Source organism: Salvelinus fontinalis, chromosome 30 (assembly GCF_029448725.1).
Source record: "Salvelinus fontinalis isolate EN_2023a chromosome 30, ASM2944872v1, whole genome shotgun sequence".
NCBI classification, from domain to species: domain Eukaryota; kingdom Metazoa; phylum Chordata; class Actinopteri; order Salmoniformes; family Salmonidae; genus Salvelinus; species Salvelinus fontinalis.
In genome coordinates this window covers 11,077,564-11,096,638 of record NC_074694.1, presented here as the reverse complement: position 1 = coordinate 11,096,638, position 19,075 = coordinate 11,077,564, and the positions used below count along the sequence as shown (strand labels likewise).

Here is a 19,075-nt window from a genome sequence, read left to right as displayed (position 1 = left end):
GCTATTATAACCTAATCAAAGCTGTCACATAGTCAGCAACTCCCTGCAGACATATTGCAACGCCTTTTATATAAAGCATGTACGATCACATGCACATTTCGACGAGATGTTGCCTTTACAAGGTAATGAATCGAATGCATTTATTGCAGTGCATCGATTAACTGCGTAACTGTAAACTTTGCTATTAAAGTATGTGCGTTGTACACGGGGAGTCAGGGGACACGATTACAACGTGACATGCAGCTTTCAATTGGTTAAGTTCAGTTCAAACTGCTCAGGATAATCACACTGAAGTTCTTCTGACAATTGTATTAAATTCAGTTTTATTTTCACTGTTAGTGGTGCATAATGGAAGTTATTGGGACGCCTATAGACCTATTTTTAAAAAGTAAAATAGCTAAATATAGATTTGCTGTATGTAAGTCTACTGTACTGAGGTGAACAGTTAAAGAAACAGGGCAGTAGGCTATTAAAACACGAGTCTCCAAGCAAAACATCCCTGCCACATTCACTAAGTAAAAGCTCCGACACAGGTAGGATTGCCAAACGGTTACCTGCTGACAGTACTTAGTACCTGTGAAGAGTGCCTGCAGTCAATCTCTTTTTGTGTACACACAGCAAAGACCTTGGAAGTTGTCAGTCACTCAGCCTTGTTAAAATTCTACTAAGCAGAAGGTGGCAGAGTATTATTATTATTTTTTGCCAATGCATAGCTGTGCATCTTGCTTTTGGTCAAGATTCCAAGCTATCTGCTCTAATGTTGCTATTTTGTAGAAAACCCTTGTTGATACTAGCCAGATGGCCACAGCTGTATAACTACCTAGCAAGATGACGAAGAAACAATTTAATTCCCTCTCCATAATACTGCCAGTCCAGCCCATAGTCAAATGTTTAGCTAGCTACCGTTAGCACATTCGCTAGCTAGCACTACATAGCTAGCTAAGGACACTGCACTAACTCGGCAGCTGTTACATGGAAGCTAGCTAATCCATTGTGATTTAATTATAATGTCAATACCTGCTACAGTGGTTAGCTAGCTTGGAGGAAGTATTCAGTGCGTTGCGTCTCTGCACTATGCTAGCTACCATCCCATAGCCCACATTGCATATGAAGTCTGACTGGCTCATCTATGGATGTACGGAGAAAATGCCCTCTTTTTCCTTTTTTTGGCTCCCCCATGTGGGGGGGTTTGTGCCCTCTAATTGGCTCAAAGTCAAGTTGTTGGCTACCGATGAGCATTGCGATTCTACAAGTATAATCAGTAGGTTTGTCGCTACCGGGTCGGCACACACCACGTACAGCTTCTGTTCTAGCAAGAGAAAGAACAGCATGCCACTGTATTAAGTGTGTATCGGCAGTGAGATTCTCATTTGTTTCTTGCTTAACAGTTTCTCTTGAGGTGGACCACTGTACAAGATAACTAGACCTAGAGACAATCTCTATAACCCTCTGAAATGTGTTGCTATTGATCTCTGTTGTGTGCTTGATTAATTAATCAATTAAGGTCTCTGATCAATTAGAAACTCCCCTCACCTGGTTGTCTTGGTCTTAATTGGACAAACAATGACAAAAACCAGAAGTCACTCGTTTCGTACCTCCATGGAAGGAGTTTTGAATATTGATGAATATTTTCAGAGAGTATTTTCATCGTTTTCACAACATAGGCCTAATTGTCCTGTTACTCCGATCCATCTAAACTCATTCATTGGATGATTCCTTTCCACTTGTGTCCATTTTTTTAAAAGACCTAGACAGTGGAGTTCTTAACCAATCAGTGGCCTTACTTGATCAATGAAGAACAAAGGGAGAAGTGAAAATCCGCAGACACTCAGCCTTCCATGGAGTGATGTAAAGGATGCACATGTCCCATAGCTGCAGGCCTCTGCACTTAGTGGACCCTACTGCATTCCTAAGGCCAAGGCAAACATCTATTTTAACAGATAATCAAGGGGAAACATGTGTATGATTTGCATAGCCAGGAGGGCTATTAACGGATGTGTCCCAAATGACCCATATCCCCTGAATAGTGCACTACTTTTGACCTAAGTCCAATGGGTGCTGGTCTAAAGTAGTGCACTACATAGGGAATAGGGTGCCATTTGGAACGTAACCCAACCACTTTGTTGTGAGGTCGTCTAGTATGGGCTCTCCAATTGCAGATGGTTGGTTTTCACAGTCCGAGGTTCAGGTTAGATTATTGCGTAACTAACACCTGTTTTGTTGAAGTAAATGTTTTGTCTGTAATCCCCCCCCCCCCGGTCACCAAACACACACACATGAATGTACACATGACGGTGTGTTTAGCAACAAAGCCGATGCGAGCGTATCTTCGGCGCAACACGGACAGGGTTGGCTTAGAATCATGGGATTATTGACAACATATTGCCAGCAGCATACCACCCTGCATACCACTGCTGGCTTGCTTCTGAAGCTAAGCAGGGTTGGTCCTGGTCAGTCCCTGGATGGGAGACCAGATGCTGCTGGAAGTGGTGTTGGAGGGCCAGTAGGAGGCACTCTTTCCTCTGGTCTAAACAATATCCCAATACCCCAGGGCAGTGATTGGGGACACTGTCCTGTATAGGGTGTCGTCTTTCGGATGGGACGTTAAACGGGTGTCCTGACTCTCTGAGGTCATTAAAGATCCCATGGCACTTATCGCAAGAGTAGGGGTGTTAACCCCGGTGTCCTGGCTAAATTCCCAATCTGGCCCTCAAACCATCATGGTCACCTAATAATCCCCAGTTTACAATTGGTTCATTCGTCCCCCTCCTCTCCCCTGTAACTATTCCCCAGGTCGTTGCTGCAAATGAGAAGTGTTCTCAGTCAACTTACCTGGTTATAAAAAAAAAAAATATATATATATATATAAAGTATATTTAGTCTCCGATGTTTCTTGAAAATTTAAATACATTTGCACAATAAGCACTTGTTGTCGCTGAATTACATCATTACAGGTATCAGTTACTTAGCTATTGAATTTTTTCCCCATATTGTCAGACTTGGTATGAATCAAAACACTTCAAAATACAGCTAGCTGAAACAAGCCACCTACGGACCCACACCATAGTAGCTACTTGTCTTTGTTTCTAGCTATCTGGCCATCCAGAATCACTACCACGCACTGCTTTCTACACCTGCAATGCAGAGCACAGCACACACTCTGGCTGGCTGTGCAGGATATGACCAGCTAGTGGCTCGCCCCTGATTGGCAGCAATGTTTACCTTTACCTGTGGGCTTCTGTCAATACAGGTGAAATGTCAACTCCCCCCACACACACACACACACTGGCTTTGCAGCTAATGTTTAGGCGGACGCTTTCTATGTGGTTAATACAAAGCCAGATTTTAATTTATGGACTCGGCTGGTTTGGGACGTTTATGTGATATTAAGACGCAACACTGCATTCACACTTTTCTGTTTAATCTGTGCAAAATAAAATGCCTGCAAAATGGTTTCCATTGAATATTTCCATTGTTAGAAATGCTTAACACCAGACGTTGTAGTGTGAGCATACCTTGCAGATACATATGCTCTTTTCTTTAGTAAGGACTCTGGAAATAAATAAAATAAAATGCTGTGATAGCAAATGCCGTGGAATTTATCAAGAATTTAGATATTCTGTAAATGATACTGGCTCCTGCTCTAATTCTTGTGCAAGATAAGTGCAAGTGTCAGGCCTCGGCTAGGAAGGGTTTACAAAAGGGGTGGGCTACCAGACACATCTATTACAACGTGTGTTTCTGTAATTACTGTCCTGTCATGTCAGTAGGGACTAGGGAGTAAATGATGCTGTGAGTCTTTAAAAAAAAAAAGCAGTTTGGCCCAGAGACGGACCGTTGTGCTTTCATCATTGTCTGTTGTACTGTGCTGTGGCACTGGGGATGGTGATGGCAGCACGTCAGCCAGCCAGTGGCCCTCTCAGTGTGTGTCCCTGTTCTCTGCCGTCTGCCACTGTAGCCCAGCCTCAGCCGACCCTCTTGCCCCAGCCTGGCCTGCACAAACATCCCATTTGTCATGCAAATAGACCCTGCATCGTTTTCAGCTGCACAGATAGTAAATTTGCTGTTTCGACGGGCCTATTGTTGGTCCGGTTCCAAGCCTATAGTGGCTTTCTGCTGCAATAACAGCAGGATTGTTCACTGCATTGTTAGCTGATGATCCACTAAGTGTGTGTGTGTGCAGAAATGGAAATGATTTGTTACATATATTTGAAATACAGTGCCTTCATAAAGTATTTATACCCCTAGACTTATTCCACAAATTGTTGTTTTACAGCTTGAATTGAAAATTGATTAAATATTTTTTTTTCTCACCCATCTACACACCATGCCCCATAATTTAAAAAAAATAAATATTTTTTTAGAAATGTTTGCACATTTGTTAAATGTAAGCACAGAAATGTACCATTTACATAAGCGTTCACAACCCTGAATCAGTACTTTTTTGTTGTTGCTAGAAAGGCATTTCACTGTACTTGTGACATTAAAACTTAACTTGTAGAACCACCTTTGGTAGCGATTGCAGCTGTGAGTGTTTCTGGGTAAGTCTCTCAGAGCGTTCCAAACCTGGATTGTGCAACATTTTCCCATTTATCCTTTAAAAAATTCTTCAAGTTTCGTAAAATTGTTTATTGATCATTGTTAGACAACCATTTTCAGGTCTTTCCGTAGATTTAAGTCAAAACTGTAACTCGGCCAATCAGGAACATTCACTGTCTTCTTGGTAAACAAGTCCAGTGTAGATTTGGCCTTGCGTTTTAGATTATTGTCCTGCTGAAAGGTGAATTCATCTCCCAGTGTCTGGTGGAAAGAAGACTGAACCAGATTTTCCTCTAGGATTTTGCCTGTGCTTAGCTCCATTCCATACATTTTTTTTTATCCTGAAAAACTCTGCAGTACTTGACGATTACAAGCATACCAATGACATGAATCAGCCACCACTATGCTTGAAAATATGGAGAGTGTTACACAGGAATGTGTTAGATTTGTCCCAAACATAACACTTTGACTAAAGACATTTCAGCATTTCATTTTTTTTATACATTTGTAAACATTTCTAAAAACATAATTCCACTTTGAATACTTTCTAAAGGCACTGTATGTATTTCATTACTTCTGAGTATTTTGTAATTTGTATTACACTGGACTGAACTACAATCCAATGTATTTTGCAATAAGATACTTTCGAGGGCTTTAATTTGTATTTTCAAAATCTTTCTTCTGTACCATTTTTTTTTGGGGGCCCCCTTTCAACCTGCATTGGTATCAGAAGTTTGATTGCGCTATGGTCTGATAAGAGTGTATTCTAAATGTGTATGTTAAAATGAACAATTGCAATGCATGCTGAGTATTATGCTAATTTAAGTCATTTGAGCTCCACCCTGAAGCAAGGCCAATAATAATACCTGCTGTGCTTTGCAGTTTATTTTGGTATGTTCATTTTCACATATGCATTTACATTTAAGCAGTTCAGCAGACACTCTTATCCAAAGGGACTTAGTCAGTGCATTCAACTAAGGTAGATAAAGAATCACATTTCACAGTCATAGCAAGTAAAACGTTTCTGTAACCGTTGCTAAGAATCTTGTTGCTGTTCGGGCCGGCTTCTTGCATGTTTAGCACATTGATTCACTCTTCGGCGTGCATCATGCTCTCTAGTACAGTAACAACTTACACAGTTGCAAAATCAAGATGTAAGCAGCAGGAATAGAAATGCCTACTCAAATTCCAACATAATAACACTGTCTGCAAGAGGGCATGTACTGAACTATACTCTACTTTACTGTACTGAACTCTACTCTGCTTTACCGTGATGTCCAAACTTGTGAAACATGAGGAGAATGACATTCATATTCTTAACAGATCAGGGACCCATGATGTAATTCCGGTACGGTAATTCCGTTACCGGGTGTAAATCCACTTCACATACTGTAGTTCAATAACCAAAATAGATTTTTTTCTAACTCGAGGTGTCATAGCTGACACCCCATTCTTTCTGCAGACATTTTTTTCATCTTAATTCGTAGCAGTTATTTAGCAGTTTTTGGAAAACGTGGTCGCGTAAACCTGAGGGGGATTTTACTGTATTTTCGTTACCAAAGTTTGCATCTGCAAATTTCTTCCACTAAAATCGTTTTTTGTAACATTTTCAGTGGAAATTGTTAAGTATTCCTTGTGCATAGAGTTGTATGGTTTGTTAAATTTTCAAATCAATGGTTTTTTGTTTGACATACATTTGAATGTAAAAATAATAAAATAAAAAAAATTCCATCAAAGCTCAATTCCGTTATCGTGGAATTGCCGGGGACCACCACACCAAGTCATCTGTGCAGGATAAAGCTTGATACGCCAGGACAGTGGTTGGCAAATAAATGTCAACACAAAGTACAACTTAGTCAGACTGCAAGACAAGACAGTAGATGGCTCCACAGGGTTAACATGACACATGCATCTTCACGAGCGTCGAGCTCTCTGTGACCCTCTCTCTGTGCTGGAGCTCTCTGATAGGAGCATAAATCTAGTCTCATCTTCATTCATCTTGCCTGGAGCCAGCCACCCCGCGGTGAATGCGATCACAGCAGGTCTCCAGCAGTGTTTTCTCTCTTCCTGATCTCAAAGGGGAAGAAGTCTGCCTCTACTCTGTAGCTGAGCTTTACTGCTTGTCAAAATAATACAATCAATGCATCACAGCTGAATCCTAACATTCATCTTGAAACCTCATCAGGCTTCCTGAATAAGCAATCAGCTCCTTTCTCTACATGGCATTTCTCCTGGCATAACCTCCCTCCCTGCAACTATAATCCTACAATTCTTTTTTTATTTAACATTTACATTTCTTGAAGGGCCGTTTTTAGGAAAATTGATTTGGTGTGTCTGAAGGGCTGTAGAGTTAATGTATGTTTTAGTAAATCAATGTCATGTGTCTGAAACAATATTTCTTGGTTCCACTATGGCTGCGTTTACACATGCATCCCAATTTGCATCTTTTGCCCCATTTATTGGCAAGAGCTGATCTGATTGGTCAAAGTGTGTTAAAAGATCAGAATTGGCCCGCCTGTTTAAACCCAGCCTATCAAGATACAGGGTGAACGTTGTCTCCCCGGCTCTGCTGGATGCAATAAATAGACCCAGCCATTGTCATCATGGCTGGATCAAAGATGTTTTGATATTAAAGCATTCGGGTGGCAGTGCACTTAGCTGCCCCCTGCCTGATTACCAGTTGGACCTTGTGTGTGCAATTGACCAATAAAGTGATGCCTCTTAAAACCCCCCCAGCTAGCACACTGAGGAAAGGGAAAGCTTGCCGACCTGAAAATTACTACTCTCCGGTTACCACCGAGAGAGTACATCTCATCTCATGCTATCCCACAGTATCCCTATTTCCTACATAGTGCACTACGTAGGGGAAATATGTGCACTAAATAGGGAATAGGGTGCCATTTGGGATGCTATGACATTACTCTGGATGGGGGACATTACTCTGGATGGGGGCCATTACTCTGGATGTGGGGCATTACTCTGGATGTGGGGCATTACTCTGGATGTGGGACATTACTCTGGATGTGGGGCATTACTCTGGATGTGGGGCATTACTCTGGATGTGGGACATTACTCTGGATGGGGGCCAGACAAGCTGTCTGGAGGTAAATAGACAAGACATTTTGATGCACGTTTTTAAATAGTGATTGGGGAAAGTTCCTGAATTTGAATAGGAAGTGCTTTTAATTATGTGAAACCCAGCTAAAGAGAGATGGTGTGCTAACTCGCATGTTAACAACACACCTGTTAGGGTTTTATAAATGTAATGGATGTCCTTAGCGAGTACTGTGACTTCCTTTTTCGGCTCACACCGAGGCTCAAACCCAGGATTTCTGCCTTCCTAGCGCCTATGACCGCCCTCCTGAAACGTCTTACCAGTTGGCGCCACGCAAAAAGCAAACTGTTCGCTGCCGCAGGTGGGGACACTATAGGTTCAGGAGTTTGTTTCACACATCCCCATGTGCTACGTAAACATCTCTCTCTCGACTCCAGCCACTTGTGGTGTGTGTGGGTGTATTGTTGAATAAAACAGGACATCACCTGGTCCAATTGGAACCATATACAGTTGCAGTTGGAAGTTTACATACACCTTATCCAAAAACATTTAAACTCAGTTTTTCACAATTCCTGACATTTAATCATAGTTTAAATTCCCCATCTTAGGTCAGTTAGGATCACCACTTTATTTAAGAATGTGAAATGTCAGAATAATAGTAGAGATTTATTTCAGCTTTAATTTCTTTCATCACATTCCCAGTGGGTCAGAAGTTTACATACACTCAATTAGCATTTAAATATTTGGTAGCATTTAAATTGTTTATAACTTGGATCAAACGTTTGGGGTAGCCTTCCACAAGCTTCCCACAATAAGTTGGGTGAATTATGTCCCATTCCTCATGACAGAGCTAGTGTAACAGAGTCAGGTTTGTAGGCCTCCTTGCTCACACACACTTTTTCAGTTCTGCCCACAAATGTTCAAAAGGATTGAGGTCAGGGCTTTGTGATGGCCACTCCAATAGCTTGACTTTGTTGTCATTAAGACATTTTGCTACAACTTTGTAAGTATGCTTGGCGGTCATTGTCCATTTGGAAGACCCATTTGCAACCAAGCTTTATCTTCCTGACTGACGTCTTGAGATGTTGCTTCAATATATCCACATAATTTTCCTGCCTCATGATGCCATCTATTTTGTGAAGTGCACCAGTCCCTCCTGCAGCAAAGCACCCCCACAACACGATGCTGCCACCCCCGTGCTTCACAGTTGGGATGGTTTTCTTTGGCTTGCAAGCCCCCCCTTTTTTCCTCCAAACATAACGATGGTCATTATAACCAAACAGTTCTATTTTTGTTTCATCACACCAGAGGACATTTCTCCAAAAAGTACGATCTTTGTCCCCATGTGCAGTTGCAAACCGTAGTCAGGCCTTTTTCTGGAGGTTTTGGAGCAGTGGCTTCTTCCTTGCTGAGCGGCGTTTCAGGTTATGTCGAATTTATAGGATTTGTTTTACTGTGGATATAGATACTTTCCTACCTGTTTCCTCCAGCATCTTCACAAGGTCCTTTGCTGTTGTTCTGGGAATGATTTGTGGAGTGGTTATAAAACAAGTTTTAATGACTCCAACCTAAAGTCTATGTAAACTTCCAACTTCAACTGTAAGTAACTGGAATGAAATGGCCCTGCAGTTCCACAGATTGTGTCAACTAATCTTGGGGATGAATTTATTTTCTTTCTGGACTGTAACACCCTACCCTCTCACATCCAGCCAATTCAACCAGGCCAGTAGGGCCTACATCCTACTGAAGCCTGGCCAACAAAACCAGGCCGGTAGGCCTAGATCCTGCTGAAGCCTGGCCAACTCAACCAGGCCGGTAGGCCTAGATCCTGCTGAAGCCTGGCCAACTCAACCAGGCCGGTAGGCCTACATCCTGCTGAAGCCTGGCCAACTCAACCTGCCTAGTAGGCCTACATCCTGTGACAATATGCTATGAGAGAGTTAGCAGGCTGTAACGCTTGGAATCCTAAATAATGCTAGCTCATGTTAGGCTGCTACCAGGCCTACAACTGTTACGGTGGTGCTTCCCTTAATTGATAAGTTATCCACTTGATCTTACTATTGCCTTGGCCCATTCTTCGTACTCTTGCAGATGTGGTCTAAAACCAGGTGTACTAAATAGGATCTGAAGATCGCATATCCCCATAGTTGAGCAGTGATCTTATGTTGTAGTCATGGAGGTGAAGTTAGCTGCCGACCTAGTTAACCGCTACTTAGGCAGGACTGTGCTCTGCCGTGACCTGGAGCTGATACCCTCAGCACGCAGAGCACTGCCGTCAGTATCGTTTAAGTCAACCCCGGCCGTGTAGGAAGTGTATCGCCATGGGATCTGCTGGTGAAGACATGGTTCCCAATAGAGCTTCGTAATATAACAGCTGTAACCTAATGGATCCATATGTATCCGACATCTTTGAAAGTGTATGGTATCTCAGACTGCCAGGACGGTCAGAAGTGGCATAACAGCCGCAGGCTCAAGAAGAGTTATTTTCATCCCATCTCTCTGTCTCCATTTCTTTGCCCTGGCCCTGTCTCTCTTTTCCACTCCATCGCTGCCCCCCCGCCCCCATCTCTCGTTCCCTCACTCCCTCTCGCCTTCCTGCCATCCCTCTCGCGGATGTCTGATTCATCTTTCTTCCTCTGGGTCTCTGTAATTCCATTGAGGGACTTTTGGGATTGTTGGAATTCCCGGCATGCGTGTGTGTGTGGGTTTGGAAGAGTGAGAATGAGCGGGTTGGTTGGTTCCGCCTGCTTTGAATGCCACCCTGGGTTTATTATCAGCATGGCTGGGCCTGGCTGGGCATGGGCCTGTCTGGCTGCACTCTCACACTATAGCTTTTGCTCCAGATTCACAGTGCTCAAAGCATTCACTCTGAGGCCGCCTTGGTTTCAGCACAGATCGCTCTGGCATAGTCTCCTGGCTGTTAGCATGCCGTCTCTGACGGGACATGTTTCCCCTGGCTTCGTTACATGCTGAAGGAAACCAATTACAAGACCTGCTTGGTTGGTGGTATTTCAAGTTAACATTAGGTGAGGCAAAGACGACAGGGCAAAGACTCCTTGAAGTGTCTTTTCTTTGGCTTCAGTACTTCTCGCTGGTATTTTAGTTTTGCCGTCTTCACCCCTGACGCTAAATCTTTGAGAGAGCGAGAGAGAGAGAGCTTCTCCCCAGTGACCTCTTGCTGGCATCTCACAACATACTTGTCTTCAGCCCATGTGCTGCAAATCACTGGGAATGATATACTACTTTTAATTAGGTTGCATTGCAAAACAAAGCTACATCGAATGCTGAGATCAGCGAGGAAAAAGCCTAAAGGGGGGATACTTTGTATATTTTGATTTGAAATTGTGCAAGATAATACAGAATAACTAAAAACAGCGACTGTATTTGCATAGCTTGCAATAATTTCCTCTCGCAGTTGTGAAAATATATGACACAAGAATTGTAATGTTAGGAAGGCCTGTTGAAGAAGACATGTTTTTGAGATGAAAATATTCTATTGGCTCAGGACAGACAATGCAGCGTTTTGGCTTATTCCTGCCCTGTACACTGTAAATTATATCATTTATTGATTAGTGGAACAAATATATATATCCGTTACATATCAGGATATTGATTTATGACAAAATAGGCCTATCGCAATATTATTTTGGACGTTATCGCAATATTATTTTTGCGCAAGTCAGCTCAGCTGTAAAAGGTGAGCCAATATGTTTTCAGCACTTATTTTATTTTGATGACTTAATCAAAACTCGTTTTCTCACAGGTCTCTGTTCAGCTGCAGGTTCTGTCCCTTGTGATTTTCCTTTCTGGAGAAATCTGCCAAAGTCTGCATTACAAATGGTGCCCTATTCTCTTTCTAGGGCTCTGGTCAAAAGTAGTGGATTCTATATGGAATTGGGTGCCATTTGGAAATTAACCTGTGTCTGATCCAACCCCTTTTCAACATGTTGCATGACTGTGTGAGTGAATGCAAAGGTAATTCTTTGGCATGCAGCTCTGTGCTTGACTGTCTCTTTCTATCATTATGAGTTTCTGCCCTTTGCTTACATGTCTCCCATCTCTCATGCATGTAAATGTGAAATGAATGTATAGCCGACAGTATCGGTAAGATGTTAAGTTGGTGTGTGACGTGCATGCAGCAGGGATCTCAGGGGGCTGTGTCTGTGGACTGGAGATGGAAGCTGTTGTCTTCGCAGAGCGTGCCGCGTCTTGTTCCATCGAGCCAGAGACTTGGAGGCTGAGGATGGTGGAGTTTTGCTGAATCCCCTGTCAGCCTTAGCAGCATGGCATGCATAGTCATGGAGATAGCCTGGGGAAGCTGGTACTCAGCCATGGCCACTCACCGATTTCTTCATTTTGGCAAAGTGTTGGTAATGAAACGGTTAGAGAGCCTTGCCTGTAGCATACCCTGCCAGCCTGGCAGAATGGCATGCATATTCATGGAGAAAGCTTGGTGGTGCTTAACCAGTTCTTTGTTTTGGCAAAGTCCTTGTAATGAACTGGAGAGAGAGTCCCTCGCCAGCCTGCCTGGCATTGACATGCATAGGCTAGTCATGGAAAAAGCTTGATGAATGTGGTGCCTGGTGCTCAGTCATGTTAATAACCACTCACCAGTTCTATATTTTGGCAAAGCCTTGGAAATGTGCGGCAGGTAGCCTAGTGGTTGGACTAGTAACCGAAAGGTTGAAAGATCGAATCCCCGAGCTGACAAGGTATAAATCTGTCGTTCTTTCCCTGAACAAGGCAGTTAACCCACTGTTCCCCGGGAGGCTGTCATTGAAAATAAGATAATTTTTTTCTTAACTGACTTGCCTAGTTAAATAAATAAAAATGGCACAGCACTATTTTGAGGGAGCAGTGGGAAGCGCTAAGCGCTTGTACAAGAGGATGTAACATCGCTAAGCATTCAGTTCAAAGCATTGTTTGTCAGCTCTAGAAATAAAAATAATATAAAACGTTCTACATCACTGAATCCACTCCGGGTGTCGAATGGAGCTGCGAGCTCCTATTTTTACATTCTGAAACCTTCCGTTGGTAGAGTAGAACTCCTTTGTGGTTTGGTTTGGTTCATGTCCATTCAGTCATAGACTTAGGCCTATTAGAAGACTAGTGTCGGTTTGCAGATGCTATTGTTGTCTGTGTTAATACGTGTGGGAGAGGCCCAAAGTGACATTTTGGTGCAACAAAGCTGCTTTGGAAAGTGGAAACCCTGAGGCATGCATTGAGAAGCCACGGTGACAGTACAGCGACGCAGGGAGATGGTGGTGGCACGCTTGTCTGTGCTTGTCTGTGCTTGTGAGGTTTCGATCAGTATGTTTTTTTTTTTTGGTGACGGAATTAATGTTTTCCATTTAATGGGGATCCTAATAAAATACCAAATAGAAAATATAACATTTTTCTTAAAAATGTGAATAATTCTAGTTGAGTGAGTTCATTGACTGAGTATCTTTATCATGGCTTACTAGATCTGTGCCTGCAGTAGATCATAGCACAGACGTTGCATTGTCAGGTATGTTTACCATCAAGTACTGCTGGGTGTGTGTGTGCGTGCGATGTGCATAGCATTCTCACAAATACCTACGGTATGTTACGGTATGTTCAGTTACTTGAAACAGTTCCTCACGCTCCCAAACATTCTGATCAAGCCAAAAAAAAAACAATAGGCAATATGCTTCCTCCCTCCTCCTGGGAGGAAGCACAATCATACTCCCTCCACTTTAAAGATCTATGTACTTACTAGGTGACGCCACCACCGCCCATAACCAGGTGGTGGACGTCACCTAGTAAGTACATAGATCTTTTAAAGTGTGGGCGTGTCTGTGTAGCTCTGCTGTGTGAGGATTAAAAATACTATTTGAGATATTTCAGAATATATTGAGCGTTTGCTTTAGTCTGCCTGGAGTACCAGGTGGGTGTGGTTTCCACTTGTGGGATTTTCTATTGGTTCTGTTGCAACAGGCAAGCTCTATCAAGCACAGCTAAAGTAGATGACAGGATTTTGAAATAGTACTTGAACCCAGGTCTGTGTGTGGAAGCACTAGCTGCTGTGATCCAGTCAGGGGAGGTGTGATCCAGATGCTCTGGTGAACCACACGCACTCTTTGTCGGCGACGGCAACCTGTCACTCACACCCTCAGGAGTGTCCGTAACGCCCTGTTACCGTGGCACGGAGCCATTGAACCTTCCACTGGTTCAGCGCAGTACCTCCCAGATGTAGAGAGCTCTAACTCACGTGACTCCGACGCTACAGACATATCTCCTCTCGCTGCTCGCAATCGCAGCGGCTTGTTACATTCAATTAGGTTCTGGAGTTACTCACCGCATCCAACCGTAAGTGTCTGACGGGCTGTGGGCTGCTGGACTCAGGCCCTGGACCCTACAGCAGTGGAAATACACTGCAGCATGAGACATCTGAGATGACTAGAAGTAACATTTTAAAAACTCAGGAAGAAACTCCACTTTTACAAATCAGATCATCCAAACTGCCTTTCTAACTTTTTTTGAACGTGAATTGCTTTCTTCAATTTGTATAATTGTATTGTTCTACCAACTGTTCACTGTTGTTATTTCTCTCCTGTCAGGTAAGAGGAAGCCTGGGCTTAAGCTCTCCAAGGAAGTGTTTGAGCAGCCTCCTGCTGCTGCTGCTACGTAAGACTTCCACCCTTCAATATCTTCTTTACATCTAAACATTACATCTTTACATTTACATCTTTACATTTACATCTTTACATTTACATCTTTACATCTAAACATTACATCTAAACATTACATCTAAACATTACATCTAAACATTACATCTAAACATTACATCTAAACATTACATCTAAACATTACATCTAAACATTACATCTAAACATTACATCTAAACATTACATCTTTACATCTAAACATTACATCTAAACATTACATCTTTACATCTAAACATTTACATATTTACATCTTCACATCTTTACATTTACTTCTTCACATCTTTACATTTTCATCTTTACATTTTCATCTTTACATTTTCATCTTTACATTTTCATCTTTACATTTTCATCTTTACATTTTCATCTTTACATCTTCATCTTTACATCTTCATCTTTACATCTTCATCTTTACATCTTCATCTTTACATCTTCATCTTTACATCTTCATCTTTACATCTTTACATTTAGATCTTTACATTTAGATCTTTACATCTTCATCTTTACATCTTTACATTTACATCTAAACATCTAAACATTTACATCTTTACACATGTTCCCTAGGATGATAAGAGATATTAATAAAATGCGTCAGTGATTTGTATTTTCCTTCAACTTCCTGAAGACACATTGGTAGTGGGAATGCGTCTGTCTTTGTTTTCCTGTTTGTCCTCCACTATGTAGACGTCAGCATGATGCTAATGGCAGGCTTTCCATCTGCCAGAATAGGTTTTCTCAAAAAACTTCTCATTTAAATGTTAACTACAAAGTAGACTATGGATATCTGGCAGAATGATATCATGATTGTTTGCATCAATCCAGTGGTGATTTTGTTCGGCAAACTCTGCAATCACACGCGCGCTACAGAAGCACAGCTAACCAAGCAAGGATCTTGCTGGGCACATAAATTAAAGTTGCACTATGCAAAAATCGCTCCGCCATTTCCTGTTTGCTAAAACTCTTAATAGTTTGCCTAATTTCAGTTTGTGACAAAATAAACTAGTATAGTGTAGAGAATCATTTTACCATCTAAACCGCTGTGAAATATATTTTCCATAAGCAAAAATATTGTTGTATCAACCCCCCCCCCCCCAAAACTACAGTAACTGTTGCCATTTTATTCCCCCACTGTACCAAATCGAACCGTGCCCCCCAAAACCGCAATACATTCCAAACCGTGGGTTTGGTGAACCGTTACACCCCTACCTACTATGCAACAATTCTATTACCATTTTATTATTACGTTGTTACTAGTGTAATTACAAAACTCTTTGGGCACTCTAGTGCCTACTTACCCGAGTCGCCTCCATCACCTAAGCCGCCCGCTATCGTGCTGTAACACAGGTGGTGTCAGTGGACTTGGAGCCTATATTGACTGTGGGCACAGAACCCCCTTTTTTCCTGGCCTCAGATTCATGTTGAACCCAGTCTTCCACTGTCGGTAGTTATCGTAATTCTTTGGGACGAAGTGAGACTTGAAGCTGAAGGGATTTTCCCTGAGCCATTCTGCACCAAGCGGTCCAATTTTTTCCCCCAATAGACCAAACATGCCTACCGTAAACCGTGTACCCTGCTCTTGACGTCAAAGACGCAATCTATGGTTGGTATGAGCTTATGATACATGTAATTCAATTTTTATAAACTTATACAATAAAGACTGTTTTTTTTTTTTGTTGATGGAATATCACCAATCTACATTGTTAAATTTATGGACTTATTGTGCAACCTGCCCTTTTTTTAATATAAAGTGTTATCCTGTTTTGCTATGAGGCATATTAATACGGATATGATGCTGCTTCATCAACATGATGATCCTAAAGATGTCAGTGACGGCTCCATTTCCTCCGTTTTGCACGTGATCACCGATAAGTGGTTCACAAACTGATATCTTTGGAGCAATCAAAATATATTTATAAAGCCCTTCTTACATCAGCTGATATCTCAAAGTGCTGTACAGAAACCCAGCCTAAAAACCCAAACAGCAAGCAATGCAGGTGTAGAAGCACGGTGGCTAGGAAAAACTCCCTAGAAAGGCCAAAACCTAGGAAGAAACCTAGAGAGGAACAAGGCTATGAGGGGTGGCAATGTGCCAGTGAATATTGTTAATAGCATAATTTCAATGTGATGATGATGATGACTCAAGACGAACAGTGTTTCTTACATCTACATGCAAGGTTTTCTCCAGAATATTTTGAAATCTTAATGAATTCATGCATGCAGTTTTATGTACATAATGTTTTTTTTTTATCCTAACAACTGTTTGACTACTTTACAGACCCCCAAGAGATTTGGATTCGAAAGCTTGTGTGACCATTGGAGAGAAGGTACTACTTACCACTTCTTCTTCATGTTCACTGAACTGTTCCGTGTAGTTTTACACTCTCAACACATTCTTACCTTTTTGTCTACGTTTCGTCTCCACACGTTCCTTCGACTAAACCTTTATTTAAAACTGAAGCACAAACTTGGGGTTTAACATCTGGGTGTAGTTGTTGTAACCTTATGTATACTGTGTTTAGACGGTACGAGGTAAACGGCAAATGTTTTTCAATGAGAGTATGACTGTAAATGCCGTTGAGGCTGGCGGAGAGTTCAAATAGTTCAACTTTTGCCGTCTGCCGTAGTGTTGTTTTCTACCGGATGTTGATTTGCACTGTTTGTTTACTGAAATCACCATAACAATGCATACCTTCATGACAGATGGAACAATTAGACAGATATTTCACTGGATGTGTAAATGTGACCCATTCGGTTGGCGTCTCCACTCACTACCAAATATAGTGATGAGAGGATGCCCAGTGGACGGCAGTGGGAGAAGAGGGATTTGTTGGAATTTGGCCAACATTCTGCACATTTTCTCATTTGATGAAACATTTTGGTATCCATACTCTTTTCTGTTTCTAAAAACTATAATAATTGTATCAAACAGAGTGGACTGTGTTTTGTATAGTTAACGCTTTGCCAAAGTTGTAAAACAAATTGCGTTGTTTATAAGGAGTGCAATGGCGAATTGAGTTAATACACACGTGCATTTCAGAGTAGGCGTTCCCTATCGGAAATATGCAAATAAATGCTAGAACGCGCCAATAGGATCTCACTTGCTCGTGCTTGGCTCTGCCCACTTCCTTGCTTGTTCTACCCACTATGTTTCATATGCTCAGACCAGAGCCTGTCGTTTCCAATCAATCTTGGGTTAGTTATAAAAAATCTTTGCTGTCGGGCTGGCTTGCTTTTACCGTCACCTTCTTTCTTGTCCCACTATGCCGACTGGTATGACGGTTTTTGCGTCCCTCGTGCTGAACGCAGCATTAGGTTGAGTAAGATCCCCTATGTGGTCTGCATACAGAAAGATGAAAGCTTGGCTCAATTTAAGGGTCTGTGAGCCGTATACATAACGCCCTAGCAAACATTACGACTCGGATTGAAGACTTCTGATTGTAGGCAGACGGATGTGTTTAACTTCCTGACGGGCAGTAAAAATACTTATTTTAAACTTATCAAATAAGTGGACTTTTCCATTGGTTAAGATGCTGGCTTTTTCCCCCTCTTATAATTTAGCCTGAAGTCAAAGTCGGGGAAACCATTGATTTAGTTGTTGTATGAAGTGAGAAAAGTACAGAAGTGCCCATTCTTTACTGGAACCAGTAGTTTAGATGGGAAAAAGGGTCATTTGCGGTGTCTTTCGACTAAGCCCCCTTACCATGTCCAATGCTTTCCTGTTGATGAGAAGCTGTTGGTTGGAGTAGTTGCTTAAACAAAGACATAGCTCTGAGCCACTCTCAAAGAGGAATAACCTCCTGGTCAGAATGACACTGTTGTTGGGAGATTAGACCTAGTTTTTCTTTAGTGCTTTTCCCTCTCTGTTATTGTTTTGTTTTCACCAGATGAGGATTGGGTAAAAAAAACAAGGAACTCTAGTGACTCATCTTTTTACCCTGCTCAATTTGTGTTCAGTGATTTACGTCAAGGGAGGGAGAAAGGGTGCTACATTTGTTTTCTTCCTTATTACGTTGTCACCCTTTCATGTTTGATCTGACACAGTCGAGCGTGACACGCCTCTCTCCCCTCTCTCTGCCGGTCCTGAGCAGAACTTTGTGATGAAGGCAGATGACCTGGAGCAGATTGGCGAGCTGGGGAGAGGGGCGTACGGCGTGGTGGACAAGATGAGGCACATGCCCAGTGGCCTGATCATGGCAGTCAAGGTATGCGAGATTTGATGCTGTAACTGGTGTTCTCTTTAAGGGGATCTAGGGCTACGTTTACACAGGCAGCCCAATTCTGATATTTTGCCTAGTTATTGACAAAAGAGCTAATATGATAGGTCAAAAGACCAATTAGTGGAAAAATATCAGAATTAGGCTGCATGTGTAAACGCGGCCTTAGTCAGGTTACTATAGCTAAGCACGTAGGCTTTATTTACACAGGCAGGCCAATTCTGGTCTTTTCCCCCACTATTTGGTCTTTTGATCAATCAGATCAACTCTTACGCCAACAATTGGGCAAGAGATCAGAATCGTGCTGCCTGTGTAAACGGCCATGGTGACAGCTGTTGATGTAATAAATAGGTTGGCTGGATGGATTTGATGTCCTTTCGCTCCCACCCTAGAGGATCCGTGCCACAGTGAACACCCAGGAACAGAAGAGACTGCTGATGGACCTGGACATCTCTATGAGGACAGTCGACTGCTTCTACACAGTCACCTTCTACGGCGCACTCTTCAGAGAGGTAGCCAGCTTCTTTATAAAAAATAATTAAAAAAAAAATGACAATGAAATAATAATACTTAAGTCTTGT

General features: G+C 42.1%; 1 protein-coding gene across 1 annotated transcript in view; it reads left to right on the top strand.

Moving 5' to 3' along the window:
• Positions 1–19,075, top strand: part of LOC129828624 (dual specificity mitogen-activated protein kinase kinase 6-like) — a 53,214-nt gene that overhangs the window by 646 nt on the left and 33,493 nt on the right. The window contains exons 2-5 of the mRNA XM_055889708.1: positions 14,176–14,242; positions 16,556–16,604; positions 18,369–18,482; positions 18,887–19,006. Coding sequence (XP_055745683.1) covers positions 14,176–14,242; positions 16,556–16,604; positions 18,369–18,482; positions 18,887–19,006 — 350 coding nt within the window. The remainder of the gene's footprint in view (positions 1–14,175; positions 14,243–16,555; positions 16,605–18,368; positions 18,483–18,886; positions 19,007–19,075) is intronic.